General features: G+C 40.0%; 4 protein-coding genes across 9 annotated transcripts in view; 2 read left to right on the top strand and 2 right to left on the bottom strand.

The window, feature by feature from the left end:
• The window catches only part of SLC66A2 (solute carrier family 66 member 2), a 73,856-nt gene extending 71,378 nt beyond the window's left edge, over positions 1 to 2,478 (bottom strand). The window contains exon 1 of the mRNA XM_013940899.2: positions 2,217 to 2,478. Coding sequence (XP_013796353.1) covers positions 2,217 to 2,263 — 47 coding nt within the window. The 5' untranslated portion in view covers positions 2,264 to 2,478. The remainder of the gene's footprint in view (positions 1 to 2,216) is intronic.
• Positions 2,479 to 2,571: 93 nt separating this feature from the next.
• Positions 2,572 to 5,692, top strand: HSBP1L1 (heat shock factor binding protein 1 like 1). Its single transcript, XM_067290936.1, has 4 exons — positions 2,572 to 2,618; positions 2,927 to 2,993; positions 4,022 to 4,116; positions 5,150 to 5,692. Exons 1-4 carry the CDS (start codon positions 2,574 to 2,576, stop codon positions 5,153 to 5,155), a joined length of 213 nt encoding a protein of 70 aa, XP_067147037.1. The 5' UTR covers positions 2,572 to 2,573; the 3' UTR covers positions 5,156 to 5,692.
• Positions 5,693 to 8,381: 2,689 nt separating this feature from the next.
• On the bottom strand, positions 8,382 to 17,574 carry TXNL4A (thioredoxin like 4A). Of its 3 annotated transcripts, XM_067290933.1 has the most exons (5): positions 16,976 to 17,086; positions 15,805 to 15,884; positions 11,569 to 11,621; positions 10,371 to 10,474; positions 8,382 to 8,922 (listed from the first exon to the last, which is right to left on the bottom strand). In XM_067290933.1, the coding sequence occupies exons 1-5, from the start codon at positions 17,002 to 17,004 to the stop codon at positions 8,751 to 8,753; spliced, it is 438 nt and encodes a 145-aa protein (XP_067147034.1). In that variant the 5' UTR covers positions 17,005 to 17,086; the 3' UTR covers positions 8,382 to 8,750. The 3 variants fall into 3 exon arrangements, with proteins under 3 accessions (XP_067147034.1, XP_067147035.1, XP_067147036.1); XM_067290934.1 differs by lacking the exons at positions 11,569 to 11,621; positions 15,805 to 15,884 and adding an exon at positions 17,482 to 17,574 and having other exon boundaries at positions 16,976 to 17,149; XM_067290935.1 differs by lacking the exons at positions 11,569 to 11,621; positions 15,805 to 15,884 and adding an exon at positions 17,394 to 17,435 and having other exon boundaries at positions 16,976 to 17,149.
• An 848-nt stretch (positions 17,575 to 18,422) lies between these two features.
• Positions 18,423 to 27,769, top strand: LOC106483091 (probable 2-ketogluconate reductase). 4 transcript variants are annotated; one of them, XM_067290929.1, is made up of 8 exons: positions 18,423 to 18,651; positions 19,340 to 19,446; positions 21,717 to 22,101; positions 23,297 to 23,468; positions 24,301 to 24,479; positions 25,267 to 25,363; positions 25,755 to 25,921; positions 27,707 to 27,769. In XM_067290929.1, the coding sequence occupies exons 1-7, from the start codon at positions 18,477 to 18,479 to the stop codon at positions 25,909 to 25,911; spliced, it is 1,272 nt and encodes a 423-aa protein (XP_067147030.1). In that variant the 5' UTR covers positions 18,423 to 18,476; the 3' UTR covers positions 25,912 to 25,921; positions 27,707 to 27,769. The 4 variants fall into 4 exon arrangements, with proteins under 4 accessions (XP_067147030.1, XP_067147029.1, XP_067147032.1 ...); XM_067290928.1 differs by lacking the exon at positions 27,707 to 27,769 and having other exon boundaries at positions 25,755 to 26,104; XM_067290930.1 differs by lacking the exon at positions 27,707 to 27,769 and having other exon boundaries at positions 18,625 to 18,651; positions 19,205 to 19,446; positions 25,755 to 26,104.
• Positions 27,770 to 27,874: the final 105 nt, after the last annotated feature.

Here is a 27,874-nt window from a genome sequence, read left to right as displayed (position 1 = left end):
AAATATTTCCTTTATTCCTCAGGTCTTCACACTATAATTGCCTTCCTTCCACTGCTATGCTCACTGAATACCTTAATTTTTGTCTTGACCCCACTGGCCTTCCTCACAAGCAAGAGGAGCTATTTACAAAAGCCTTTAACAAGCCATGCCTGTTTGCAGTCGGACTCTAAAAGATGGTGCACACAAAAAGGGGCTTGCAACTCTTACAAGCTTGTTGGTTGTGTGATGCTTGTTCCTCCACATTTCCAGCTATTTCTTTACACCTACAAGCTCCTCACCACAAACAGGGCTCCACGACTTTATTCAAGATACCTAGACACAAGGAGCCAGAACTTCAACTGCCTCCAGTAGAAAACATTGTCACATAAGAAGAGGAGAGAAAACTGTAGCATTTCTGGGGGGAAGGAAAACCAGAAAGTCAGTAGCTGTTATCCAGAGTAAAATATGCAAAACAAAACAAAACAAAACAGCTCTACTATCCAGCCCTAAGGCTAAGAAGATATAATTGCAATGGAGAAATAGGTAAGAAGGCACAATTATTTATTATCTATGCAACAAAATGAAAAAGATAAGTGGATGCAGCTAGTGGCTATGTACAAATGCAAGGTATATCTATACATGTGTTATTGTTCAAACTTTTATCTGGAAGCTTTCTCGAGTGGTAACACACTTACATCGCTCAAGGTCTGAAAAACTTATTACTTGATTTTTTCCTTCTACAAAGGAAAAGCCAAGGAGGAGAATCTGCAAGGGTGGGAAGATAAGGAAGACAGATAAGAAGCAATGATTATGGGAAGCAGATAAAAATGCGGAGGTTTGCTTTGATACTAGAATCTCACCACAGAGATTACTGTAACACTCCTTCCTAAATGAGGTGGGGAAGGTCAAGAGGGAAACCAATTACGTTTATTAAAAAAGATACTGAGTGGTAGAAGTACAAGAGATAACCTTGCCAGCATTTAATGTCACCACTAACTCAGTCAAGAAACCTGTTATGGATGAAGGCACTGTAATGTGTTTGGTTAATCTGTAAAGTAACAGACTAAAAAAGGAGAAGCTATTGCCCAACAGTGATAGTCTCCTAAATTTATAGGCACAGCAAGTTGAAAACCTCATCATTTACGTAAGGCAACAGTTACAGAACCTAGGAAACTTTGCATACACAATGAAAAAGATCTTTATAATAGATGCACAGAACCTTTTTATGCTACAAAGCTGAAAAATGCATGGATGACCTAAATGTTATTACGACTTTAAGAGGCACCACGCAATTCTTGCTGATGCCTTTGCTCATGTCTATTTAGACATTTTGGTGCAAGGAACTTCAACAAGTGCAGATATTTTTGTGTATTAGGAAACTATTTCCATGAGAAAAAGAAAGCAAACCTAAAAAAGTCAAAGCTTGGGCCTTGTTGGTAGACAAGCATTTTTCCTCATTTAAATTCTCATTTTTGTTCTATGAAGTTATAGTACCCCTGAAGATCAAATCCCAACATCCTTAATTATTGCTCTGTAGAATTATGATTTCTTTAGAAAATAAAGGAATACCACATTTAGATGATATTTAATAGTTCTTTAACCAGAAATACAGCCATTTAATGAGCATATAACCATCTGTGAAACCACCTTTTAGTTTTGCTATACTTCTCAAGATTTACAGCAAAGAAACAAGATTTACAAGTTGTTTCTCTAATACTTTACACATAAATTAACATAAAAATCTAGCTACTACCAACTTTTTCTAAGGATTTACTTGCCTATCCTCCAAAGGCTATCAAATGCAGATCAGAAGTTTAGACAAATGAGAGGATTACTTGAAAAGTCACCTGGGGAAGACAATAATCCTGCTCTCATGTTAGAGCAAGTAACGCCAGCAACTTGGCAAAAAGCTACATTTCCTCCTTGCTCACAACGAGCTTATTCAAGTAATTTCCTCCAGGATTTATGCTCTTCCATACAGCTTAGTTAACACTATCTCCTTTCAAAGGAATGACCCACCCAGACATTTCAAAGCAAGGTGCTTGTAACACCTGTACCTTTCTCTCCCCCAGCGTATTCCTCCCTTGTCACGGCTCTTTCGTACCAGCGGGGAGAAAAACACCAACGCCGATTTCGTTCAGATTCTGCTCATCTACCCCAAATTGCTAGGCCATGTAAGACGTTTTGCAATTTCACCTATTTGCTTTCAAGTTGCACAGATCCAACCCCACACTTACAGCGCACACCAAGCGGGAAGAGCGCTCTGAAGAGCATTTGTGCCCATCACGTATTTTTATCCTACTCGAGGCATTTTTTTAGCGCAGCAACCGCTCGCAGTCACTCCTCAGAAACGCCAGGCAGCCTCCCTCACGCGAGTTTTTGAACAGTTTTGTTGTCGTTGTTTTGTTTTCCCCCCCGCAGCCCAGAAGCAGGAGCAGCTGCCTCCTCGCCCAGGCGCCCCCGCAGCGCTCACGCCGGCTGCGGGCGCCCGCGCGCTCAGACCGGCCCGAACCGGACGGGGCCGGGCCCGCTCACCTGCCCGCCCCGCCCCGCCCCAGCGGCGGGGAGGCGGGGCGGGGGGGGGGCCAGGGGAGATGGCGGCCGCCGGTCCGCTGGGCGTTGGGGAGGTGTCGCAGCTGGTGAGCGTGGGGCAGCTCTCCGGGGGAACCGCCCGAGGCGCCGAGCGGCGAAGGGTGAAGCGCGGGGAGGCGGCGGTTGGCGCTGCGGCGGGCCGGGCCGGGCCGGGCCGGGCGGCGCGGCGTGGCGCGGCGCGGCGGGGCCAGGGCTGGCGGCGGGGCCGCCCGGTGCAGCTGCGGCCTCCCGCGGCCTCCCGCGCCGCGCAGCTCCCTGTGTCCCGGGTTTGCTCGTGCACTGTTTTCCTACTGCTGGCTGCGCGAGTTGTAATTAGTTTCTCTTTTTCTCTTCCCTTCCCCCCTCTTTTTTCCAGGCGGAAAACCTGCTGTATCAGCTGCAGGAGAATTTTCAAGCTCTGACTGAAAAGCTAACGCTGAGAGATATCCTCTTTTTAATCCTTGTTACTGGCTTAGTAACCGTGTTAGTGGCAGAAGTTTCGTAACTCTTGGAAAGGAACGAGTTCTAGTTATTTCACTGGATTGGGTTTGGTTTCACTGGTCTAGGTTACCAAGAGGGTGTAAAAAAAGTTTTTGCTTTTTAAATTTGAGATGAGTTTGTATTTTAAATTGATGTTTAGAAAAATAATTAGTGTTGTTAAACATCTATGATATAAAGACAACTGTGCTGTCCCCCAAGTATGTTTATTTTTTCCTTAAAAAAAAAAGGTTTTACTGAAAGTATTGTCAGTCATAGTGTGCTAGTATCTGTGCAGTAATTCTTACTTCTAAATTATAGTAGAATAAGTGATAAATTATGTGCAAACATTCTAAAGGTACATTAAACAAGGAGATATCTTTAAAAATGTCGCTTAAATCAGCATATCACAGCATGTTGTTGGTTTAAAAAACAGTTCTGTTGGACTCCCGAGTGTGGGAAGGGGAGCCTGCAAAAAGAGAAACCAAGACCTGAAGGGTCTCTAAGATCTCATCAGATGTAGATACAGGAACTGTCTCTTCTTTACTGAAATGGAAAATTTATTACAGTTTATATTTTTCTGAAACTCCTATCTTTCAGGAAGGCTCTTTAGCGTAAAAGGAGAATAACATTACAAAATAGACTTCTAGTATCACTCATATTCTGATTGTGTATGTTGACCTGAAGAGGTTGCCTAAAATAGTCCCTCAAAGAGAAAACAATCTTGCTGAGAAAAAACTCCACCACACTGGTGGGCAGACGGGAAAGCATCTGAAAACACGAATGCTTTTCCTGTCGCAAGAGAAAGTAGGATTGTCTTGTTCCAGTACAATCTTGTGCTATTCCTGGATGGTTTGACTTGCATTAGAGCATTGAACATGAATAAGTAAGAGGCTAAAACATCTAGAAGACCTTCTCATTTTTATCATGGAAGAAAAAAAAACCGTAGAATTGTAGCATTTTTATTTATAACAAATTCTCTTTAACTTTTTACTGGAAGAAATGAGTGAGCGCATTGATGACCTTGAGAAGCATGTTGCTGACCTTATGGCAGAGGCTGGGATAGAAAACACCAATGAAGAGTTAAGAGTAAATAAACTGAGTTTTTCTGCATTTTATGCATTTCCACTTATTTTTGAACTACAGGCAGCACCTAGCATGAAAATAGTTATATGTTTATCATACCTGCATTTATTTGGATTTTAAAATATACTGAGATTTTATGGGGGGGGGTTTAATTACCTTGGATTTGTTTTTGCCAGCAGCCTAAGATTACTATTTTTTAAAAAGAACACAAACTATATCTTGCTGCATCTGTTGCAGCTGTTTGACAAAGAGAAGAGGTAGTGCAGACTAATCCCAGAGATGTAAACTGAGGTTGTACATTTGTTAAAAAAGAAAAAAAAAAAAAAAGTGGCTTAAAGCACTCCTGCCCACCATTTCTGCCCCTTGGGTATGCTAGCATAACTGACTGAGGAATCTATCATTTAAATTTATATATATATATCTCTTTAAACCCTGCTTCAGCCTTCTAATGTGGCTTACAGCACACCTTATAAACACCTCTGCCCAAAACAACTGGGAAATGATTTGTCCTTGAAGCAGTAAGGGGTGGGGTGGAAGGCACAAGGACAACTTAAGTAGTGTTGTCAAACACTCTGTAATGTAAAATCACATTACAGTTCAGGACTATGTACTATATTATGCACCATTACTGCCTGTTGATACTGGAGAACTGATGAAGTTTTCTGCCTAGACCCATAGATGGATGTCTCGGTCAGTGTTCTTAGTATTAATGAAACAGCATCCCTTCAGCATTCTCTTGGTGCTGGTGAGATCTTCCTATTGTTGCAAGCTTTCCTAATTCAGATTAAGACAAATCAATTATTTTTGTCATTTAGAGGCTGCTTACCCAAGTACAGAAAGGAATATCTGTAAATTTGTTAAAGTGTTTTAGGCGTCTGTTCATTCTCTTGCCTTTCTCTTGGTGATAAATTGTGAAATTATTTTCACAAATATAGAAGGGCCATCTCATATATTAAACTGTACAGAGATGTTCCTATTTTATGCTGAATCACATTCATGAATAATTAAACCACTAACCTACTTACTTTCTTTGCAGCACTGAAATGAGGCTGTGATCAGGAAAGATGAAGGGAAAACAGCACTGCACTGAATCTGAGAGCGTATCATCATCTACAATCAGTGTTACTAGTCTCAAAAAGTGTCAGTGACAACAAACACACTTGTGTCAGAATCTCTTTTTATTATTATTATTATTATTATTTCTCCAGTAAAAGAGTTAAACACTCTGTTTATTCTTCTCAGTAGGACACTATTTCATATAATTGGAAAAGAACCACTACTTTCAGAGGAAGCAAAAATAGTAACATTTTGGATAGAAAACTGTATCCTATGTAGTGAATTACACTTTCTTACATTTAAAAAGTTTGACAGGCTGTTTCCTTTATTCTAATACTGTAATCTTTAAATTTTCATATGTTTATTTGTTGCCTTTTTAACTTAAATGTTCTTAAATAACAAGATGCTTCTATAACAAAACTTCTCCATTTGTGTGTGCCTCCTTGATGCTCCTTTAGATTTTGTACAGTATAAAATGCAGACATAAATGTTGAAAATATAATCTATTTGATGTTATTACAAAGGTTTGTTTCCAAAAATTTTTATTTATGTCCAGTGAATATAAACTGCTCTGTGCTGAAAGAAAGGGTAGTACTTCCACAGAATACAGCTGTTCAGTTGATCCTTCTTCCACAAGCCCACCTAAAGCTGTGCACACCTGTGCATGTAGCATCATCCAGGTATGTACATCTTGCCGATGTCAGTTAACATCAGCCATTTTGATGAAAAGAGCCTATTTTAAAGAGTAAACAGGTATCAGTGGCTTTGAAATAGGAATTCTAGCTACCAAACATTCTGTTTTCTTTTGCTTATTCTGACTAGTGTGTCTTATTTAGGACATCTGCCCTAACTCTCAGGTTCTTATCCACCAAAAAATTGATGTTTTTGGCAAAGGCAATTTTTTTGGAAATTTTAAATGGATCCTCTTTCAGCAAATTCAGAAACTGAAGATTGGGTAAGTAAAACACCTCAGCTAATGAAGGATAAATATGCTTTTTAAAACTTTGGCAGTTTTTAACTTATACTTGAAGTCCATCCTCGGTTACTTCATTAATATCAAGAAACAGGCATAATGAACACTTTAATCAGAGTAGACTTGCAAGCAATGTCAAACTGGGGAGAGAGGTTGATATGGTGGAGGACATGACTACTTTTCTGAGTCGTTGACAGGCTGGAGAAATGGGCTGATAGGAACCTCATGAAGATCAACAGGCAGGTGCCAAATTCTACATCTAGGGCAGAATAAGCCCATGCTGCAATGTAGGTGAGGGGAACTGACTGGCTAGAAAGCAGCTTCCCAGAAAAGGACTGGAGGGTCTGGGTAGATGAGTTGAACATGAGTCAGTAAGGTGCCCTGACAACAAAGGCTGCCAGCTGCATAGGGGCTTGCGTTAGCACAAGTGTGGTCAGCAGGTTGTTCCCCTCCTGTCACTTCCTGTGAGACCCACACCTGGAGTACTGCATCAATTTTTGGGCTCCTCAGTTCAAGGAAGACATTGATCTGAGGGAGTTCAGCAAAGGACCACCAGGCTATGCTGGAGTATATAGTGTATGAGGAAAGGCTGAGAAAATGAGTTTGTTCAGTCCTAAAAAAAGGCTGAGTTTTCTTGCTGCCTTACAGCTACCACACAGGAGCATATGGGGAACAGTGCTAGACTTGGAGGTGTGCTACACAAGGTTAAGGGTCAACAGTTGTAAGCTGGAACACAGGAAGATCCAGCTAGATGCAAGGAATGCTTCCCCTCCCCACCCCCCCAATACCTGAGGGTGATCAAAGAGTGGAACCGGTTATCCAGAAACAGTGTAGTATCTTCATCATTAGAGCTACTCAAAACTAGGCAAGGTCTTGAGCATCCTGATCTAGTGGGACCTGCTTTGAGTGGGAGGTTGGACTAGACCTCATGCGGTCCCTTCCAACAGCAGAAAGTGGAAGCATGTATTTTACTTTCTTCACTCACATGCATTCTAAATACTCTAAAAGATGTTGATGTTAAAGAGTTACTTTGGTTTTCACTGATGTTAATTGCAAAGATAAAGGCCCTTGCACCTACTATGCAGCCCCGCTGGAGATAAATACAAATACTGTATTAACCTTTCTGCTATACAGTATATACTGGAAAATACTGTTCAATGATACATCCAGTAGCTTCTAAATTCTTTCAGAAACCAGCTCTTAAAGTTGTCATTCACCAGTCTTCCTTAGTGTACCAGTATTCTTATATTATTAGTACCAAAATATGCATATTTAACTCATGTTACAGCAGCTTGCTAACATGATCTCGCTAATCCAGATTACACTGTAGATCAGCCTTGTCATCACTTGGAATGTGGCAAGTGCAAAAACCCTAACCTCATGCATAAGCCTCCAAAGCCTGGCAATATGCAGTAAGATTCCAAGCCTGTTCAATCAGTACTGAATAGAATTAATTTTCTAATTGGCCTCATGGAAGTAACTCTGTAAGAATAACTATGTCTAGTACACAACATCAAAGATTTGAATCAAGTTTGATAAGACCTTTAAAACAGTTTGAATAATATTCACCATTTTGCCAAGAACTGACAGCAGAAGTACAATTTCCAATTCTGCTTTGAACACTGTCTGGTGACAAACCGGACCCAAAGTACAAGCATCTCTCTTCTGCATAGTCTGGCTTGTTTATTGTTAATTCTGTAACTCTATACATTCATCATTTTAAAGAAAAAAAAAAACCACACACACACTGGCTCCATTACTACAAAACAGGAATTGTCAGAAATGCAAATGGAAACTTCAAAAGCCATACCACAGCTAAATCTAATTCAAGTCTCACAAGTATATATGCATTTGGTCTACTATTGGACAAATGGTAGCTTGCATGAGAGCACAGTTCACCCCTTCTTCAGACGTTAACTGTGCAGCCAGCTCCAAAACTGCAATTACCCAATTACCTCAGACTTTACAAGGAATTATTTCAAACTGACTAGTATGTATAACCACCATGAAAAAGAAACTCCACCACTCAACTCAAAGGTTTTTTTGTTTTTTTGGCAGAGTCATGACTTTTGCTGAATATTAGTAAGTATGTCCTATCTGACAATGGATGTGAAAGACCAAAATACTATGCAAGAAAATCCTGATAGAAGGGATAAGCCTTCATCTTCAAGGTTATGATTTTGCATGGAATTACATTTTCATTCTCAACTTTAAAGCACTAAAAGACAAGACAGACAAATAAGCAGAGCACATTTTATTCCTTTAAAAAAAGCTATAATACAAATTTCCCCGATATTTGCATAACAAACACAAACACAGTTGAAATGTTTTCCTGAAAATAGGCTTTTCATGTAGAAAAATACATCATACTACACAGAGTTAATTCTTAATTAAAAAAATGCAGCTACGGTATTTCTGCAATCAGACAGTTCCAGGCTTCACGTCTTCTACTGTTTCAAACAGAATTCAAAGCTTTTAAATAATTCCAACTATGCTCACAAAATTGTAGGATTTGTTTTTTTAATATATACATATTAATATGTACACACATACACAAAGATAAATTTAAGTGGATGTGGGGTTAAAAAAAACAGACGCTAAGAAAACATCAATATCTGTATTTAGTGGAATAATCTTTTGGTGATACTACCAAACCTCGACCTTTGCGGGCTCCTCTATAAACAGTTTCTATAATGTCAATCATCTCTTGCTTATCTTCCATCGCCCAGTTGATCTTGTTGTTATTACCTGTACCTAAATCAATCATGATGTGTTTGTTCCTTTAACAGGAGAGAAAAAAGACAGGTTAATACACTATTATAGTTCAGGACATGAAAACTAAACTATTCTCCCCACACACACCCTCCAAAGCTTTGCAGGATTCAAAAGAAGCCCTTAAAACTGATTTTCAAGTAAGCCTGAAACAAAAGTATTTACTCTTGTCATATTCAAGTTGACATTTTATTGACTATTTCTAAAGCTAGAACAAGGAGCACAAACACCCCTGCATCAAGATCATTACTCAGCACTATTATCCCTCAGTGTATTCTCCGTAGTTTGTATTTCTTTCCTACTACCATCTACATCCGCAGAGATATTTCCAGGCTTGCCAGTAGTACATTTTATCTCATCAAAGGGGATGCCTTAGCTCCAGAACCTGAATACTTTGGATATACCCTTAAAGCAAGTTTGACAAACTTGAGCGCCATACTCCTGCAGTAATCTCTACAGGGAATTTCAGATTTACAGCTGTGAAAAAATGTATAATAAATACAAGGTTTTCATTTTCACTAATTTGTACTTCATTAGTAAATAAACATTCATATGGTTTTCACTCCACTAGTTAAATTTCCACACTGCTTCTGATTTTGCAGACCGCCAACTAAAAGTCTAGTAGTTTTATATCTAGGCTCTACCTTAAATACAAATACATAGGTTGATATAACCAAGTTTAAATATTTTAAAAATAAAATCCTTATGTTACAAGTTACACTGACAGAATGGGTTTCAAAAGTCATCTGCTCTGCTTGTTTATAAACATGCTAAGTCAATGATTTTGTAGGTAATAATACTGTGCATACTTCACTAGCTGAAAGGGAAAAACTTAAAAAACAAACCTAGATGCGAACATCTGTGGACAAACAAATGAATTTCCTTATTGTCCACAAGGGTGGATTCAAATTCAGAAGAATACTTCAGAATAATTTCCCTTGACTTTGCCAATTAATAAGTGATGATTTAAGCCAGGCAGCCTAATGTAATAAGACTATAAGCACATCAAGCCAATGACAAAGTCTTGAAGTGTTTTTGCAGATTTAAAAAAAAAGAAAGAAAAAGAAAAACACACAACAAAGACGACAATGTAATTCCTGACATGTGAAATTACATCAAAATGAAAATTCAGCACAAAACAACTCCAATTACATCAGATTTCTTTTAGGATCTCTTTTCATAGAAGTGCTGTTTTTATTTTTTTGGATTGCAGGCAGTCATGGCTTAGGAAGTGACACAAGTATTAATATCTTATCAAAACAAAGTTACTAGACTAACTGGAAAACAAAGCCATTTTCCTATTCAATCCATTTACTCCATTGTAGAGCAATAAAAATGTAAGTATCAATATACTGATATGTATTCAGAAAGGATCTATGGTTCTACTGAGGCATTGCATTTGACAAAAAAAATTAAAACACATTCAACTGAATTATATTCTAGAATGATTATGTACCTGAAGAAAAACATGACTGTACAGGGATCGTACAACTCATACATCTTGTTGAAGTCTGGTACCTCAGTGATATCCACAAGATAAATAACAGCAAAGTTTTTTACCTAAACAGAAGAAAACAGGAAATAAAGCAATATATATTACCAAGTCTTTGGTTATTCATATTACTGATTAAAAGACATAGGCTTCTATTATTGCAACATTTATTTTGCAAAATGTTAACACATGAAATCATGGTAAATAAGCTTGCCATTCTTTTAACCACAAAAGAAACCATTAACATGGAAAATACTTTTAAATACAGGCAAGATGCTAATTTTACATCCAGTATCAACAGGGAAGCGACTATGCTAAAATCAACATTTAGGGAAACAAGTGCCCTTTGTAGACAACTGAGACATTGCAATAACATGCACAGTTCCAAACAAGTAGAATAAATGCTTTGTGTAAGCCGGCTGACACATTTTACCTCTGCTGTCAGCCACCTGTACACTTGAGAAAACTAATAGTCTAGAATGGCCTTCTTTGTGCCTTCCTCCAGGCATTTTTTTTTCCTTTTAACTATTTTTTAATGAGACTGGTTAAATAAAAATAATATTAATGGCTTTTTGAGAGATACGAAGCTAAAACAGGAGTTGAAATTTTTAATTGATAATGAATGCACAACCTTGCCTCTGCCCTGACACACAAAAACACAGTTTCTGTCTTCCCCATTTGACTATGCATAGAGTTCTGTGGTAACACGTGGTCTGTATAAGATTTGTGACAAACTACCTGCTTCAAAGTGCTTTTAATCTGTTATTTTTGCTACCAAGCATCTAGAAATACAATGGTCAATGTAATTTCTGGATGATGTGAATATGTTTTATTTTACCCCCACAAAAATAGATTAGACTGTATGAGAAACATAATCTGTATGGTGTACCTTGTATTTAAACATCCTAACAAGCACTTTAATTGAGAAAGCATGAAGATGTTTGCTCACAAAAAAACCACAACACAACAGGAACATACGGTAAATACACTGTGACAGACTTTTCCTAAAGAAAGTTTCTGAATTACTAAAAAAAAAAACCCCAACAACACTTCAAAGATGTAAGGAAGTATTAGTAGCAAAAAAACCCCAACGAATCTCTTCTGGGATCAAGCAGCATTTAAACAGGTTTTATTGTGCTAATATTGAGCCATCGGACTCTACCAGTAATCTAATGAAATCACCCCACTTTAGCAGTGTTCCAAACCAGGTAAAGCCTAAAAAAAAAAAAAAATCAAGTTAGCCATAGTAAAGAGACTGAAACGAAACACCCTCTGAAGTCATTATTCAAATCCATAACAATTTTACATGAAAGATTTCCAAGAAACTTAGGAGGATGCCTAGAGTTGATAATTTAACTGAGAAGCACCCATATTCTCTGGTTAGCCTTTGGAGACAGAATACAGGTTTCAAAAACACCTGAAGAGTCCATTTTAATTTTCTCCTCTTATTTCTTCTTCAGTCTGCTATTTTTAGCACCAACAGCAGTTTCCTCGTGTGGGAAAGTTCCACAACACACTTTTGGCAATTCTTAAACTAAAAGTAGTCTTTGGAGAATTAATTTGGAGATCAGAAAATGATTTTAAGTTAAAACAAGCATTAATATATTCAAAAATCTCAATTTTCTGAAAGACAAATCCACAGAGATTGTATGTTGCAGCAGAAGACAGCTGCAAAAGCATCACTAAACTAAGATTTTACTTGCAATAACGATGTGCTCCACAAAGCACTGGAACAACAAGACTTTTAAAGCTAGCTTGATGTTTTATACAGTTAATATAGTCAAGCTGTTGCAAAACCAGAAATGCTTGTCACTAGCAATGAACCCCAACAGCCCAAGATTTTAGAAAAGGGAGCCAGTTAAGGAACAGATTAGCTTATCTTCTGAAACAGAGATACTTTATGCAATTATTTCATAAGGTATCACCTAAATCTCACTCAAAAGGACTGGATCATTCAAATCACCCTTGCAAAGCATACATTCAAGTTACCAACACAATCCAAGCATCTTGGACATTATCTGAAGCTTCCTCATCTCCTGCATGGGAAGGAGAGAAGCACAACCACTCACAAGAAGTGAAACTGATGATGTAGTAACCTGCTCAAAGACAGACCTAGAGCTCTCAAATTTGAATCTCGAACTTTAAAAATGATTCTACTCTTTCTCTCTTGCTTTCTTAATTTCAAATCTCACAAGATGAGAACCAAACACCACAATGAAAAGGATACTATTTTAAAGCATCTCCACACTCAGAAATCACTTAGCTTATAAATACATTTGGATGAGTTTTGTTCTGTATTTTGACAATGGCTGACAAGGTTGCCCATGACATGGACCTTGCCATGTAACTCTCCAATATATGGAGAGGTGGAAGACTGTGATTCAGGCCTAAGAATGAAATTGATAAACACACAGGTAAAAGCCTAAAAATGGAAGAGGCAATGTAGAAGCATTGCAGTGGCCATGTATCTACTGCTTAGTGGCCATTTCAGACTGGGCAGGCTTCTCACCAAGAGGTATTTTATTTCAACACCATCGAAGACGAGCCCTGCAGAACTACTCAGATGTCTCTGCACAGCATTAAACAGTTTTACAGCCTGAAGGAGCACGTACTATCTCAGACACAATACTGAACCCAAGCTACTTGGAAAGAGCATCTGAGCCAGCTTTACACAGAGCCAGCTTGAATCCGCAAGGCTCATTTAGCTCAGGCTTTGTTTTAAGCAAAAGCAATTCAAGTATTTCTGGATTTGAGCTGGCATGGAAGAAGGAGTTGATAGAAGGACTTGAGCTAATAAGTCTATGGAGACAAATCAAAGCTCAGTTTCTCCCCATACACTGCAATGTGAATCCATCACCCAGACAGAGTTGTCTGCTCAAACTTGTATCCCCACAGACAACAAGCTTCTCTACCATTTCAGGGCAGCAGTTGCTAAAGATCAAAACAATTTATTAAATTATAACTTGGGATGCGATACAGGGACCTCTGAACAAGAATTAAATACAATTCTGAGGCAGCAAAACACACTAAGTAAAAGCAGTTGCATTTATGACAATTTTAACACCAATGAGGTTGTTGATGTAAACTGAAGTTTTAATGTCCAGGTAACGTGCAAACAAAGTGTGACATTTTAGAAGCTGAACACATAATAATACAAGCTTATTCAGAAACTAAGTACTTAACCTCTTAACACATACTGAAATATAATAAATCTGTTGCAGTAAGTAAATTGCTTTCTGAAGAAAAATACTCGTTAAATGTCTCCTTTTGGACAGGACCACACTTCCCCAACACCTGAAGATTAAAAACACTTTCAGCTGAAACACAAGCAAGATATTAATGTCTCAGAGTATTTATTTCCAACAAGACTTCATAGGCCATCATAGTTGCTGTTGACCATGGGGACAAGATAGGAGACGACCCCCCCCCCCCCAAAAAAAAAAAAAAACAGCAGCACACATTCAAAACTTTATCAACTTATTTATAAAGACTAGGCTTTAGTTTTGGCTGGGTTTTTTTTTTTTCATAGTTACCATAGATTAGCCTATGTTATTTAATAAGCATACACAGAAAACAAAAGTACATGATTGTCTAGTCATAGTTACAGGCCAATATTTTAATAATTTACAGAACTATATCTGTTTTGGTGGACTATTATTAAATTTTTAAATGGAATGGCTCAAAACCAGAAAGCAGAGCAATCTGCTCTGCTTATAACACTGGATATAGTTGAACTTAATATCCATATTCCGTAAAACCTGTCTTGTAAAGATCACACTTAAGTGGAAAATGGGAAACACAGATGAGGGGAAAAAAAATAATACATCAGATAAAAAAAATCTCACTTCTCCTCCAAGGTTCTCCCTCCTGGTACCCTTAATTAACAATATCATTCCAGAAAATTAATGCATTCCTACAACACAAGATTGCCACAAAAACACAAGGACAAGGAAGAATGTTAATAATCATAGGGAGTTTCTTTACATTTCTGGTGAGGGTAAGTAATAGTCTTCCTTTTTTTGTTAAGACTTCCACTCCCTTTGAAATAAGTCTCACAACCCTACATTAGCTTATGGCCAAGAGTGGCCCAGGCTGCATACAGAAGACTTCTAAGAAAATCCGGAAAAAATCCAAGAATACTTCTTCTGACCTTCTTCACCAGTTCCTAGACGACATTTCTAACATTTAGATGTCTTATGGATATGTAAATCACAGGAAAAAAAAATACAGTAACTGAGAATAGTTTTGCAATAATTTGTTCAAGTTGAAGCAGCCTAGCAGGCTTGTATTACTGAACTGAAAGAGACCGCAAACACAGTAAGCATAAAGTTGAAGGTCTATTCCGTCAATGTTTACTTTTCTCCACCCTCATTCTGAATATGCTATTGCAAGTTTAGGTGTTAAATTTATATGGCAGAAGAGAAAGATGACATCCTGCCAAAAACAATGCTTAGGGCTAACAAATTTGAAAACCGTGGACATGAGTAAATGGATTAGCTTCGCTCAACTTCAATCACAAACATCAGTGACCATAATACCAATGTCATTTCTACAGGCCCCTTCCCCCCTCCCCCTTCCCCCCCCTCTTCCCTCTCACTTTTCCTGTGGTCTTAACAGAAAGGCAAAGAGAAACAACTAATGTTTGTGCCAGTCACAGCAACTCACACTTCTGATTATCATTAAATAAATGCAAAATATTGGAACAATCCTCCCTAGATCAGCACTGACCCAATACAACCTATCTGTTACAGTGACCTGGCTTCAAGAGAGGTCACCTGATTTACCGTATTCAGTTCTAAACAAATCATGGTTTTAAAACACTTTTTTATTGCAACTAAAAAAAAAAAAAAGTATTATAGAAATTTAGCAGCCAAAGCTCCATATTTCAGGGGATGAGCTTATTGTAAAACACAATTAAAAAAAAGTGTATTTATAAAGAAAATGCTCCAGAGGAATTTTGTGCAACTCAGTTCTTAGACTTTTGCTTCAGCATGATTTTAACCAAAAAACGGACATTTTACAGCTATAATTTATTGTGAAACTCAGTGAAACCTTGCTTCCTTTTCATGTACAACACTGGAAAAAGAACGTAGGTTAAAACTAAGTAGAGTACATGTCAGTGGAAATTATCTGCTTTGTATTTTTGTATGTTGTTCTAGTTTCTCTTTCCTCAAAGGGCTCAAACCAAAAAAAAACCCTAATTTCATATTATAAAGTACAGATAACATCACTGCTACCCAAAAATATGCTGTAGATTTAAAAAAAAAAAAAATCGCACCATGGTACCAAATATAAAATACAGCTACATTTTCTTCAAATGTAGCATGTAATTACAGCTTGTTAATATTCTGTATTATTCTCTAGTGTAAACACCTGCATAATTGGAACTTTTACTCACTCTTTAAAACAGCTGCGAGATCCAAACATGGCTTGTAAGCAAGAGGATGAGGAAGGATCTCCCCCTTTAATATGCCATTTCTGCAGAGGGAGATTTTTAAATAAGAAGTTATATTGTTCTTTCTTCCCCCAATCACCCTTAAGTGCCAATATGTCTGCCTAATTGCCAAGCATCCTGTCAAGAGTAGATAATAACAATAACCGACTATAAGAAATTCCCACCTTTAAATACAAAATGACTAAATTAAACCATGTCACAGCAGTCCTTACTGTATCCTATTACATCTTAACATTTGACTATAGGTATAGGTCTTTAAACATAGGGATTTAAAAGACAGAACAGAAACTCATTTACTTAAAAATACCATTAAAAAAGAAAGGACTACACCATGAACACAACTTCACACCAAGTTATGGAATATGCACATGATTTTACATGAAGATAGCTAACTCTTTTTCCTGCCTAAGCTTAAATATTAACATTTGTGGCTCAGATTTTTTGCTTCCTTTTCTACGTGTTTCAAAGAATAGCTGTCAGTTTTCAACATACGACACTACACAATATCCTTATCAAAGAAATGAAAAGGTAAATTATAGCTGATTGTGTATGCTAACACAGACTAATTCTTCTTCAGTGTGTACCTGTCTAAAGTGAGTGACCAGCTATCAGAAGGCACTGTTTCCATCTGAAAAACCTTCAAAGTTTGCCTCAGTATAACCTAAAATTTAATTCAGCCCATGCAACTCAATGGAATAGCATCCGTTTACACCAAGATTATCACCAATATGTTAATCAACACCTTCCTGTACATTGAAGCTACTATGCATTCTGATTGCAAACTGATGGTGCTACGTTACCTAGAATCATAGCATTCCTATTACCCAGCAAGCGTTTCTGTTTGAATGCTGGCGTTCCTTAAATGAGGAATTATTAACAATCAGCGATTCTGATTTCAGGATGTGCAGCACTCTTTTTGTCCCATTAAAGATTATGAACAACAGGGTAGCCGATCATTTTTAGGAGACACTCATGGAAGCCAACAAAATAGCTTTACTGCTGCCTCCTAATGCAGAAATACCTCTCCAGAAGTGGGTTGCAACCTGCCTCAGACTTAGTCACTCGAAACACCGAGCGCAAGAAGCGAGCGTACTACGCTGCAGCTGCAGTTTACCTTCTCCGCAATGCTGTACAAGACTTCATCCATTTTCATGCAGGTCGGATCCCAGTCGTGCCCAAAGCGGATGACCACCACTCGGTCTTCCTCCGACAGGATGGCCTGGTCCACCTGCCAGCCGTTGTGCAAGTGCGGCAGCATGTACGACATCCTGAAGGGCGGGTGGCGAGCCTGCGGGACGACAGCAAGCACCCGGCGGCTGACGGCCAGCCCGGCCCGCTCACACGCGTCCCGCCGCCAGGCAGAAACCCCCTCCCGCTCCCCGCCGGTGCTGACGCCGCGCCGCCGGCTTCCCGCAGCGGCAAGCCCAAGGCAGCGCGTAACGGCCGCGGCCGGGGCGGCGCCGCCATGGCGCAGCGTTGCCCCCTCCCCCCCCGCCCCTTCCAGAACCTTCCGCGCGCGCTTAGCGCCTGACCCGCACACGCGGCGGCGGCCGCGCGCCACGGAGGAGGCGCCCCTCCCCCCGCCCCTCCCCTGACCCCGCGCGCTGCGCCGCGCCGCACCCCTGGGGCGTCCTTCGCTCGGCAAGAGGAGGGGGCGCCCGAACGGCGGCGGCGGCGGCTGCAGCAGAAAGAGCGGACGTGACGAAATGCGTTAGCGCGGTCGGGCACAGAGCCGGAAGGGGGAGGAGTGAACCGCGCTTCCGCCCTGAGTGGAGGGGCGGGGCCTTTGGCGCATACCAAGTCCCAAAAGCGGGGGGGATGGGGGAAGAGCATAATATCTCGGACCGTACCAAGTCGGCGAAGGGGCATTTGAGGCAACCAAAAGGGCCGATGGAGCCAAGGAGGGGTCCCTGCTGCCCGGGGAGCCTGTCTGGGAAATCGCACTGCCCAGCTCCTGACCACAGTCTCACTTAGGTACCACTAACACTGCCATCTCTTGCAAACAAAAGGAGAGTTCTTGAACACATTAGGTAAATATTTCTGTTGAAGTGGTCCTCAGTGAAACCATGGCATTTGCATTGCCATCGTTAGGTTTCAGAATCAAGTTGACCATTGAGATAGGGCATCCCAGGCCAACCTTTTGCTTCCTGAGAAGAAAATATATACTTTTACACTGTACTCCCATTTAAAGGGTTAGTTTGCAGGAAATGGGGATAAAGCCATACTTTCAACTACAAAAAAATCCATACAAGCTTGAGCTAGGGCTTGGAGAACAGTCCTGTAGTGGTAGATGGAATTTGCATCAAATTACTTCGCCGCAGAAATGCAAGGCTCTCCGGAAAAGTGGAGCAAAATCCTCATGCTCTGGTATCTCATGTGATCCCCCTTCTAGATAATTCAGTTTCAGGAAAGTGAGAAGAGAGGGGAGGTAACCTCATCTCAGGAGAAAGCCCCCTCGCTTCAGATGGCCCCACGGAAATGAGCGGTAACCTCCCATCTGTGGGCTGCGCTCCGGCAGCGTTTCCCACTGCGTGTCAAGGTTTTTGGTGGAAGGACTCAGACTTTGATGGCTATTTCTCCTGACAAAGACATCGGGCGGAGCAAGGGTTAAGTGAATGCAGGCTGCTGCTGTTGGCCGCGGTGTCCCAGGGAGGCTATGCGCAGTGCGGAGCTGCGCACAGGCAGAGTTAAGGCAGCTTTCGGACCTTGGGACGAGCGTCACGATGTGTGATAGAGGGGTGTGCGTCACCGAGATCAGGAAACTGCTAGCTGTTGACTCCTCCGGAAGCGGTAAGATAAACAGAAATGCATTTAGGAAGAAACCCATCCAGATTAATCCTTGTGTTACTAATCAAGTAACTAGTTTTCTTCCACAGATAAGTTGGTGGGGGGAGTTTATTCTGGATAACTTATGCTATTAACTTGAATTTAAAACAGAGCTAGGAAAAATTACGCAAGTTTATTTTGCTGTCATTTAGGTAAGCCCGGTGACGCAGTAGTGCCAGTCCACAAATCTGAAAGTAGTGAGTCAAGCTCCACAAAAGTAGTAAGGCTAGCTTGGAAAAACAGCAACACTGGCATTAATACTTATACACGGTTCTTTTATTTGCCCATTTGTCCTAACTTAGGAGTCGTGTTTTCAGAGTTTTCCCTGCAATGCTTAAGGACCAGAATATACATACATTATATCAATATATATCGTTATGTGTGTATACATAAATGAAAGCAGATAATTTTGTGTAAATAGAAAATGTGAGGCATCACAGCTTTGGAAAGAATTAAGAGAGTTTGCAATACTGTAGATGATACTAGTCCAAAACCAAAACTGTCATATCCTTAACAGGTGTTACATTTAACACATTGAACAGGACATCTAATATCTGAAAAATCATGTTCAGGGGCAGAGCATTTGGTCTGTTAAAATCTCTCCACTTGATGGATGGCCAGCCAAATTTGGCTTGTAAATTCATTCATCCAGCTATTACTTCTCATGTGCATCACTGTCAAAAGAGGAATGTGGATTACACACAGAGCTACAAGACAGGCCCGAGTAGTGCTGGAGGACAAACACGAAATGTTCCTAAGGTTAGTATCTGGAGAGACCCCTGCCCTGCGCAAGAGTCCTTTAAGTGCTTTTCGTTTACTGCTATCGACATCTTTTTTTAAGTTCTCATTGTACTTGGTACTAAAAGAAGCCCAGCCTTTGAACCAAAACTGCAGTCTATTAATAATTCACACACACACGTCAAAAAGGGCCTGAAATTGTGACACATTCAGCATATCCACACTACTGAGAAGATAATTATATGTGACTAGCCTGTTCTTAATGTTTGAGCTGGTTAGTCGAAACCTAAATCAGCTTTCACTGTGTTGCACAGTAGCTTCCCCATGAATCACCTTTTTGTTTGTGAAATTCAGAAAGCGCTTCTAAAATAAATGCATGTCTGACTCCGACCTTCCTGAGTGGTGTATTGTAATGAAGGAGAAACTGGTGACAAAAGCAAATGGTGTAATACAGTACTGCCTCCCTGGCATCTGCCAGTCAAGTGATCATATCTGGCACCCAAACAGTTTTCCATCACATAACACTAAGTTTAGTTGTCATCCGATCTGAATAAATTGCTGCAATATCATCAGGTTCTGCTCATCAAGAAGTTGGACAGCGCTGTTACAATATGACATTAAATCTTGTCTTTTATCCTATGGGTTGTTCATTCTGGAGGATGAATTTAATTTATCCTTAAAAGGTCATTTTGCGTGATACTTTACAAAACACTGACTGCGTGTGGGAAAATTTGCATAATTTTTCCAGCCATATGGGGCTGGCAGAGTTCAAAAGACTTCACTTGTGAAGAAATAATTGAATCTTTTTTTTGCAGTATGGTTGCATTATTTGTTCCATGCTCTGTTTGTTGTTCAGAACCAGTTGTAGTTACCAGAGAAACTGTTCGTGGTGAGCTGCAAACATGCAGGTCAAGGCCCAGTCTTAACACTGAGACCCATTCTAGCCAGTGTGCAATAGCAGACTGGAGCTGAGGCAGAAATGCAGATCAAGGACAGTATAAAGCCGTAAATTAAGCAGTATTACTAGTGTAGAGATTGTAATCCTTTAAGTGATGCAGTTGAGGTAAGACTGGGTTTGCTCAGGTCAAGGGGAAACACAGCCCGACAGAAACTTCTAATCTGCATTGACACCTTTTTGTAGTACGTAATGTCTGAATGTCTGATTAATCTCTACAGATTTGTGTGAGAAGATTGGGGCAGCAAAAAGTTTCTGCCTAGCACCGTGTGCCCAGAATTAATCAGAGTGCTTCTGCAGAATATAAGTTCTGATTCATTTAGTCCTATGGCAGGTTCCCAGGACCCAAATCTAGGACACAGTATGTGAAAGAGACTTAAAGCAAGTGGAGCACAGCAAAGAGAAACATAGGAAATTAGGCAAGAATGTTGTTAAGATATGTAGTCCATCTTCAACTACCATTTCTGCCAATAAGGGCTGCTGTTTTTCCCCTCTAATTAGGTGTTTGGCTATTTGTGGAGCCCCTGTTTTAGTGCAGGGTGCGATATATTTGCATGGGCTTTTGCAGACAGACCTGGGCTCAAAACTGCCCAGGCATGGGAAAGCTCTAGTCTGAAAGACTGTGTTGTCAGTGGGACTTACACTGGCATCTCTAGTGCTCTTTCACCACTGTTTCAGCGTATAGGTGCCATAAAAGTGCTGTTTCGTCACTTAATGCTAAATTGAGGGGAGGTCAGTTCGGGTGCAGATCTGAATGTTTATAACACTGAAGGCAACCAGTGCAGCAGTTGTCCAAGGATGGCCCTTCAACATGTAAATTAGACCTAAACCATTCCTGACAGATGTTTGTCAGACCTGTTTGATCCCCAGTGCCTCCCTACACTACCAGCTGCTTCACCAACCGTAATCAATAGTCAAGAAACTTTAGGTAACTTTCTTGCAGCTTCTGTTTCATACCACTGTTTATATAAAAAAAAATTGTGAATAAGATTGAGAACCTACCAGATCTGTATGAAATCAATATGGATTCAGGACTAAAATGAAACTACTTGAAACTACACTTTGTAGGACTTGTACTGGATTTTGATTTAATGGGATGGATATTCCTTGGTGTTAGAGCCTGATCCAGCACTTACTGAAGAAGCTGGAAAGATTTATAATGTAAGATCACAATAGTACAAAGTGACTATGGTATTTATTCTGTATCCTTAAAAGCTGTATTGAGATCCATTAATTTCCAGTTTTACAGATGTGATTTCAAATGATCACTTCAGCATCATTCTTTTAAAGATGTTCTCCTAAACAATGGAGTATTTCTCTTACTCCCTTATTGCAGATCATGGCAGAACAAGAGTTGCCAGGTGTTTTGATTCTGGATATAGGAGGAACTCATGGTGTGCTAGAAAACCTTGTAGCATTTCTGAAGAAACACTTTCGCCTTATCACCATGAAGGAATTTCTTGAAAACAAAAAAGAAATGAGCAAAAAAATCCAATCTGTTTTCATGTTTGAGTGCAGGCCAACTATTGACCGAGAGCTCCTGGAAAGCCTGCCTAATTTAAAGGTAATTGCAAACTCAGGGGTTGGAGTGGATCACTTAGACTTGAAAATGATTTCTAACTTCGGTGTAAAAGTGACCAACACCCCACATGCCGTTGCTGACTCAACAGCAGACATAGGAATGGCCTTGATGCTGGCATCTGCCAGAAGACTGGTGGAAGGTAATATTTTAAATTTTCCTGGATCTTAGCTACTTCTTCAGCATGTCCCCCTTTTACTATGTTACAAATGATCTGTCTGATTTGATCTTTGGGATGCTTTTGCAGGGAAGAGAGTTCTGAGGACTCCATTCTCAGAGGGTTCTGCTTTTCCTATACTTTTTCAGATGCCCCACTTCTTTTCAAGGCAGTGGTGACAACAGTAAGGCCTTTGTCTAGATTAAGTATTTGAAAATCACCTGTGATACCCCATTTGGAATAATTTCTGGGGCTTAATTCTCCACTGGCTGCCTGCTGGGCAAGTTTTTTATAGTTGTATAAAAAGAATAAGGCTTCATTCTTTCCTGCTTCTGAAAAAAGTTCATCTAAACTAGTGGACTTTATTTCCAGAATAGTACCAACATTATTATTAAAATAGTTGATGATCCTTTTGACAAAATTAATCCAAACTGTACTACCAACATTAGTTTGCGTGCTCACAAGTAGATCCTTTCCCTGCATGCCCTTGCTATGCAATGCCCTTCAGGGGAAGGAAGGTGTCAGTAGAGACTATCACAAGAAACTGCCTCTCTCTCCAGGGTCTCACAGTATTTCTGTCACCGCTGCTCCATCCCTGAGCATGAAATAACTCCTCTTTCCCCCTGATGTTTTCCTGCTATTGCATCTCACTGGACCTTGAGTTCTTTTTACAAAAGCTCTTAGAGATCCCTGGTAGAGCTGAAATCTGCAATGTACCACAGCGTAACATTGCTTGGGTGGGTTTTCCAAATCCTTCACCCCCACACAAGTAGTGGTACAGCTTTGGGCTGATCCTTGAGACAGATGATGAGATTTACCCCAGCTAAAAAGAGTGAAGTCAATGTCTGCCTGGTAGTAAATGTCAAATAAGCTATTTTCAAACTTCAGAGAGATTATTACAGTTATGGAAGAATTAATCACCTGAGGAGATATTCCTCACAGAAAAAATATAAATTCCGAAAAACCCTTCTAGGTCACTGACTCCAGTCCTGGCTATTGCAGAGAATGGCACCATCTGAGCCCTCTTATCTGACCAGATTTATTCTCTCAAAATTAGTTAAGATATTTTGTAAGGAATGTCCCAGAACCCTACTGCTTATGATACGAACTTTTTCCTTCATGATTTCCTGCCTTAAATTTACAGTCGGTTTGCACCCATTTAGCATGTTTTTACATTCAGGCTGCCAGATTTCGATTTCTCGAGACACAAAGTATTTTGCTGTTGACTGGCTCGGAGTTGAAGTTACCAGGGCTACTCTTGGGATCATCGGAATGGGCAATATTGGTTATAAAGTGGCTCAGAGGGCCAAAGCCTTTGAAATGAAGATTCTCTACCACAACAGGAACCAGAGGTAAAAGTGTTTGCTTACTATGTGTAATTACTCAAGGTGCAATGGCAGAAATCACAGACCTGATCTGTGTCCGCAGTCTTCCGAGTACTTACTTGTGACAGTTGTAAGAAAATGAGGAATACCAGCGTGCCTCCACTTCTTCACTTTGGTTCCCTACTACTCCCCTCAGGATATAGCTCCCCCTCACCTTTCTGAGTTTACTCTTCCCTGTTTAGCTCTTAGCGCTTCTGGAGCAGCAGCGGTGCTAACATTTTTGGTGATGTAGCCCAAGCAAACCAGGCCTTGTGCCTGTGTTGTATCCCCTGTCCTGCCAGCCTCTTCACTCAGGCTTCTGGCAACACCACTGGCCCACCCAGTCACACCTCTCCCCAGCCCAGCCAGTTCGCTTGTCACACATGCACTGATGACAAGGATCTTAACTTCTCTTAGTTTTATATTTCCATTCTTTCAGACCTCACTTCCCCTTCATTCCTTTTCAACCCCACATCCTAACTCACATGCCTTAAGCAAAAAGAGAGTCTACAGGGACCAGCACAGACACGGGGGGAAAGAATAGGAGGCTGACAGCATCCTCATCCTCCTATACTTAATATCCCTTACTTGCTTTGCTTTCACATTTACGTGACTCCTCCAGTGTCTTGCCAGTCCTCTAGCCTCTCACTCCCTCTATGCCACATCTCCCTTCTTCCCTTCCTCCCTTCCACCATCTATACCTATGTATGTCTTTATCTTGGCCTCAAACCTCTTGATCTCTGTACTGTTCAAGATCTCTCTTAGGGTTGACTAATTATTTAAGCAGCTGTGTCAATTTGGGTGTGTGGTTTTCCCTCAGAAAAAAGGAAGAGGAACAGGCAGTTGGTGCCCACTACTGTGAGAAGATAGAAGACTTGCTACAGCAATCTGACTTTGTCATGCTGGTTGTGAACCTGACTCCAGAGACTTGCAAACTGATTGGGAAAAGGGAGTTGGGGCTAATGAAACCCACAGCTACTCTTATAAACATCAGCCGAGGTAGGATGGTCTGAAGGCACTGGTTATGGCTCAACAGTTAAGGTTGTGCTTTGTCTGTGTTGACATTTCCCTCTCCCACCTCAGACTGGGCCTTTGTTTGAGTCACAGAGTAGCTGGCATGCTACAGATTAATGACTTATTATAGATAGGATGCCACATGTTTGAACACAAGCTCCTATGGACCTCCAATAGAATTTGGAGGTGCTCAGCAGGTGCTTTGCATCTCTTTAGCCTTATCCTAAATACAGCTTTCTTTAGTGGAAATAACCTTATTATCATGAAATAGTTAATAGCTATTCATCACCTGTGATGAATAGGGTACAAGGAGAAACACAAGCCTCAGTTGGAACAGCTCTCTGGAAAAGGAACCTCAGATGGGATTACAGATCTGGTGATGCCAAACAAGCATGTAAGAGCAGACCTAAAGAGGTTATAGTTTCAGGAGACAAAGCAGAGATAAGAGAGTGAAAAAGCTCAAAGAGCTTTGAAATTGTTTGTCTATAATAATATAGGAAGTCAGTGTCAAAATGAGGAATAGACTTAAATCTCTCACATCCCATGAAATGTTCTATACACTGGACCATGATCATCCTCTAATTAAAGATTAATAAATAGAATGTCTCTTTAGTTTGTTTGGTTAACTGTTATTAGAGGGACATTTTATTTTCTAACTAATGAAAATTCTTTAGTTTTTCTTTCTAGAACTTGGAGACCTTTCTCCACCCACTAGGTTAAAAATGTGTTTGTTAACTTGTGATGACAGCAAGAAATTATCATTTAAATGCAGGTGCAGTTATTGATCAAGATGCATTGGTAGAAGCTCTCCAGAAGAAGGTTATTATGGCTGCTGCTCTGGATGTGACATACCCTGAGCCTCTTCCAAGGTAGAGAAAGCTGTTTTCCATTCTATTAATCTGGAATGATTTAAACTGTCCGAAAAATTCTGCTCATAATCTCGATCTCTATTGGGAGTCCCTCTCACTGTTTAAGGCAAAACCTCAACCTGTATCGCACAAACATAAATAAATGGCAAACAGTCCCCCTTTCCCACATATGTCAGCTCTTTGGCAACCTGACTGACAGGCAAGGCAACAAGACCTATACAGAGAAAGAGGAAATGGGTAAGTGAGCTTCCCACAGCTATCTGCAGATTCTGTGCATGTGGCCCCTTTACCTCATGACGCAGTTGCTGTTTCCTGAGGTTCAGTTCTTTCCAACTAGCATGTGATAGCATCTAAATGTTCTGTGTAATATATTTTGTTCTGTTTCTTACAGAGACCATCCTTTATTAAAATTAGATAACATCATCATAACCCCTCACATTGGAACTGCAACAGTCCAAGCCATCCGTATGATGGCAGAGGAAGCAATAACAAATATGCTAGCTGTTCTCAATGGTCAACCCATTCCCAGTGAAGTGTTCCCCAGATGATGTGTATCAGGTGACATCACTAAATCTCATATCTGTGAAAAGGCACTATTTCCTACAGTACCTGCGTTCCTGCGCTACTTTTGTTGTCATGATACTGCAAAGCTGTTGGCCCACTGGGCTTACCCTGTCTTGTCGTTTCAATTCTGAAAAATAAAGGGGAATAAATAAAAGTCATGTATTTGAAACTTTTAAACTGAGCAGTTATGTACTTTGGTATCTTCAGTTCATTATTTCAATTAATACCTGAGCATTATTCCCAGTACTTGCTACTACCTAATGGTAAGAAAGCACACTGAGCAGTTTGTGTAATACTCTCAGATATATTAAAGGTGGATTGAACATTAATTCCCTGCAGAATTTTGACTATATCCCAAAACACTTTTCAGCCAATGTTGCAATATTCTATCTTGATATCAAAACACTCAAGAAAGCAGACTCCATTGAAATGATCTTAGGCCTAAGGTTTTCTACTGTAAGGAGACCATAGCTTTATCTACACTGTTAAATCAAAGTGAAGCCAGTCATTAATTTTCCTTAGGGGATCTTTTGAAAACCAAAGTAAATCCAAAGAGATTAAGTTCCTCTATGCAGACAAAAATGTTGCTTTTATCTTGATTGGCCATGAAACAAGACTAACAGCTACCACTGAAATCACATCAGTGAAGGCATAGCCTAAAGCAAAATTAGTGATCAGTGCTAACTTCCAGCCTGAAGCCAGGCTCCTTCCTGGCTCTTCCATACTTCTTCCATACTCTCTTTCCTGAGTATGAGCAAACAACAAAGTCAGAGGACTCAAGGAAAGGTTTGTCATCTCCATAAAATCAGGAAGCCTTTCCATTATTCTCCAATATGGTCAGGCTTCTTAGAAGGATGGTAAAATGAAGATTTAGCAGAGTAATTGAAGACAGTCTGAGAGCTAGACATTCAGATGCAAATACTGAAATACTATTAACAAGACAACAGCAAGTATTGCTATAGGGGATTCAAAGACCTTCAGCCTTTGCACAACTCCCCCCTCTCCCCACATGCAAGCTCTTTACAAAATTCCAAAGGAAAATCAATGGTAGCTGTAAATAGTCTAATTTTTTTTTTAAAGAGCTGCCATTTCATAGACCCTTTGGAAGCTACAAACAAATGATCAGTGGTTCTTGCAAAAAAGCATTTTAATTCTAGTGCTTAAGTTTAGGTATCCTTGTTTGAAAACAATTGCCTAAGCAGCTATTATATTGTTAGCTTATGACAGCCTCAAGAGAATGCACTGCAATTAAGAATTCACTGGTGTTTCTTCAGGACAGGGGACCACGAAAACCTCTGTAATGAAGCATTTAAAAATTAACTTGGTAACTCAAAGTTCATGATGAAGCCGTGCAATTTATTTTCAGGAACTAGATTTGGTCCAACATTTTTCTGAGCTATTTACACACAATAATTTGTGATTTCAGCATAGGGGAGATTTGTTACACCAGATTATTGATGATCTGAAATTAAGTAATTAATCAAAAATAATTCTCAGTGTTATGAGCCTGGTGATAGTGATATGAAACCTTACAGCCCATGAACGACAGAACTGGTTCATACTTGATTATGTGAATACTGGGCAGGGTGGTGGTGGTGCATATAATTGATAGTATATTTAAAAGAACTGTTTTCTTGTCTTGGTTTGTTTACCTCCCTATCTAAATATGTGGTTTATAAGATCTCTTGCAATAGTTGTCATGATACAGGACAGGAAAGTGATGATTCTTTAAAATGTCTGGAAATAATTCAGCACTGTGTGTCTTTCTTCTTCTTGCAGAGCATGGGAGGAGGTGGAAAGCTACCTGGACTTTTGGTAAATGAAATAGGAGGAATACATGGGGTACTGCAAAGCCCTGTGGAGTTCCTGAAGAAACATTTCTACCTCATCACCATGAAGGAATTTCTTGAAGACAGAAAGCGTTTGAGTAAAAAGGTCCAAGCAATC

Source organism: Apteryx mantelli, chromosome 2 (assembly GCF_036417845.1).
Source record: "Apteryx mantelli isolate bAptMan1 chromosome 2, bAptMan1.hap1, whole genome shotgun sequence".
NCBI classification, from domain to species: Eukaryota; Metazoa; Chordata; class Aves; order Apterygiformes; family Apterygidae; genus Apteryx; species Apteryx mantelli.
The sequence above is the reverse complement of the archived record's forward strand: the minus strand, read 5'-3'. Positions and strand labels throughout refer to the sequence as shown.

Bases quoted from the DNA above. Each gene is read 5' to 3' on its own strand.
- HSBP1L1 (XM_067290936.1), top strand. From the start codon at position 2,574: ATGGCGGCCGCCGGTCCGCTGGGCGTTGGGGAGGTGTCGCAGCTG. The intron at 2,619-2,926 runs GTGAGCGTGGGG...TCTTTTTTCCAG, and splicing joins TTGGGGAGGTGTCGCAGCTG to GCGGAAAACCTGCTGTATCA. The intron at 2,994-4,021 runs ATATCCTCTTTT...TTAACTTTTTAC, and splicing joins TGAAAAGCTAACGCTGAGAG to TGGAAGAAATGAGTGAGCGC.
- TXNL4A (XM_067290933.1), bottom strand. From the start codon at position 17,004: ATGAAGTCTTGTACAGCATTGCGGAGAAG. The intron at 15,885-16,975 runs GTAAACTGCAGC...CTCCCTCTGCAG, and splicing joins TGTACAGCATTGCGGAGAAG to AAATGGCATATTAAAGGGGG. The intron at 8,923-10,370 runs GTACATAATCAT...CTCCTGTTAAAG, and splicing joins ACAGTCATGTTTTTCTTCAG to GAACAAACACATCATGATTG.
- LOC106483091 (XM_067290929.1), top strand. From the start codon at position 18,477: ATGCAGGCTGCTGCTGTTGGCCGCGGTGTCCCAGGGAGGCTATGCGCA. The intron at 22,102-23,296 runs GTAATATTTTAA...TTTTACATTCAG, and splicing joins TGCCAGAAGACTGGTGGAAG to GCTGCCAGATTTCGATTTCT. The intron at 23,469-24,300 runs GTAAAAGTGTTT...GTTTTCCCTCAG, and splicing joins TACCACAACAGGAACCAGAG to AAAAAAGGAAGAGGAACAGG.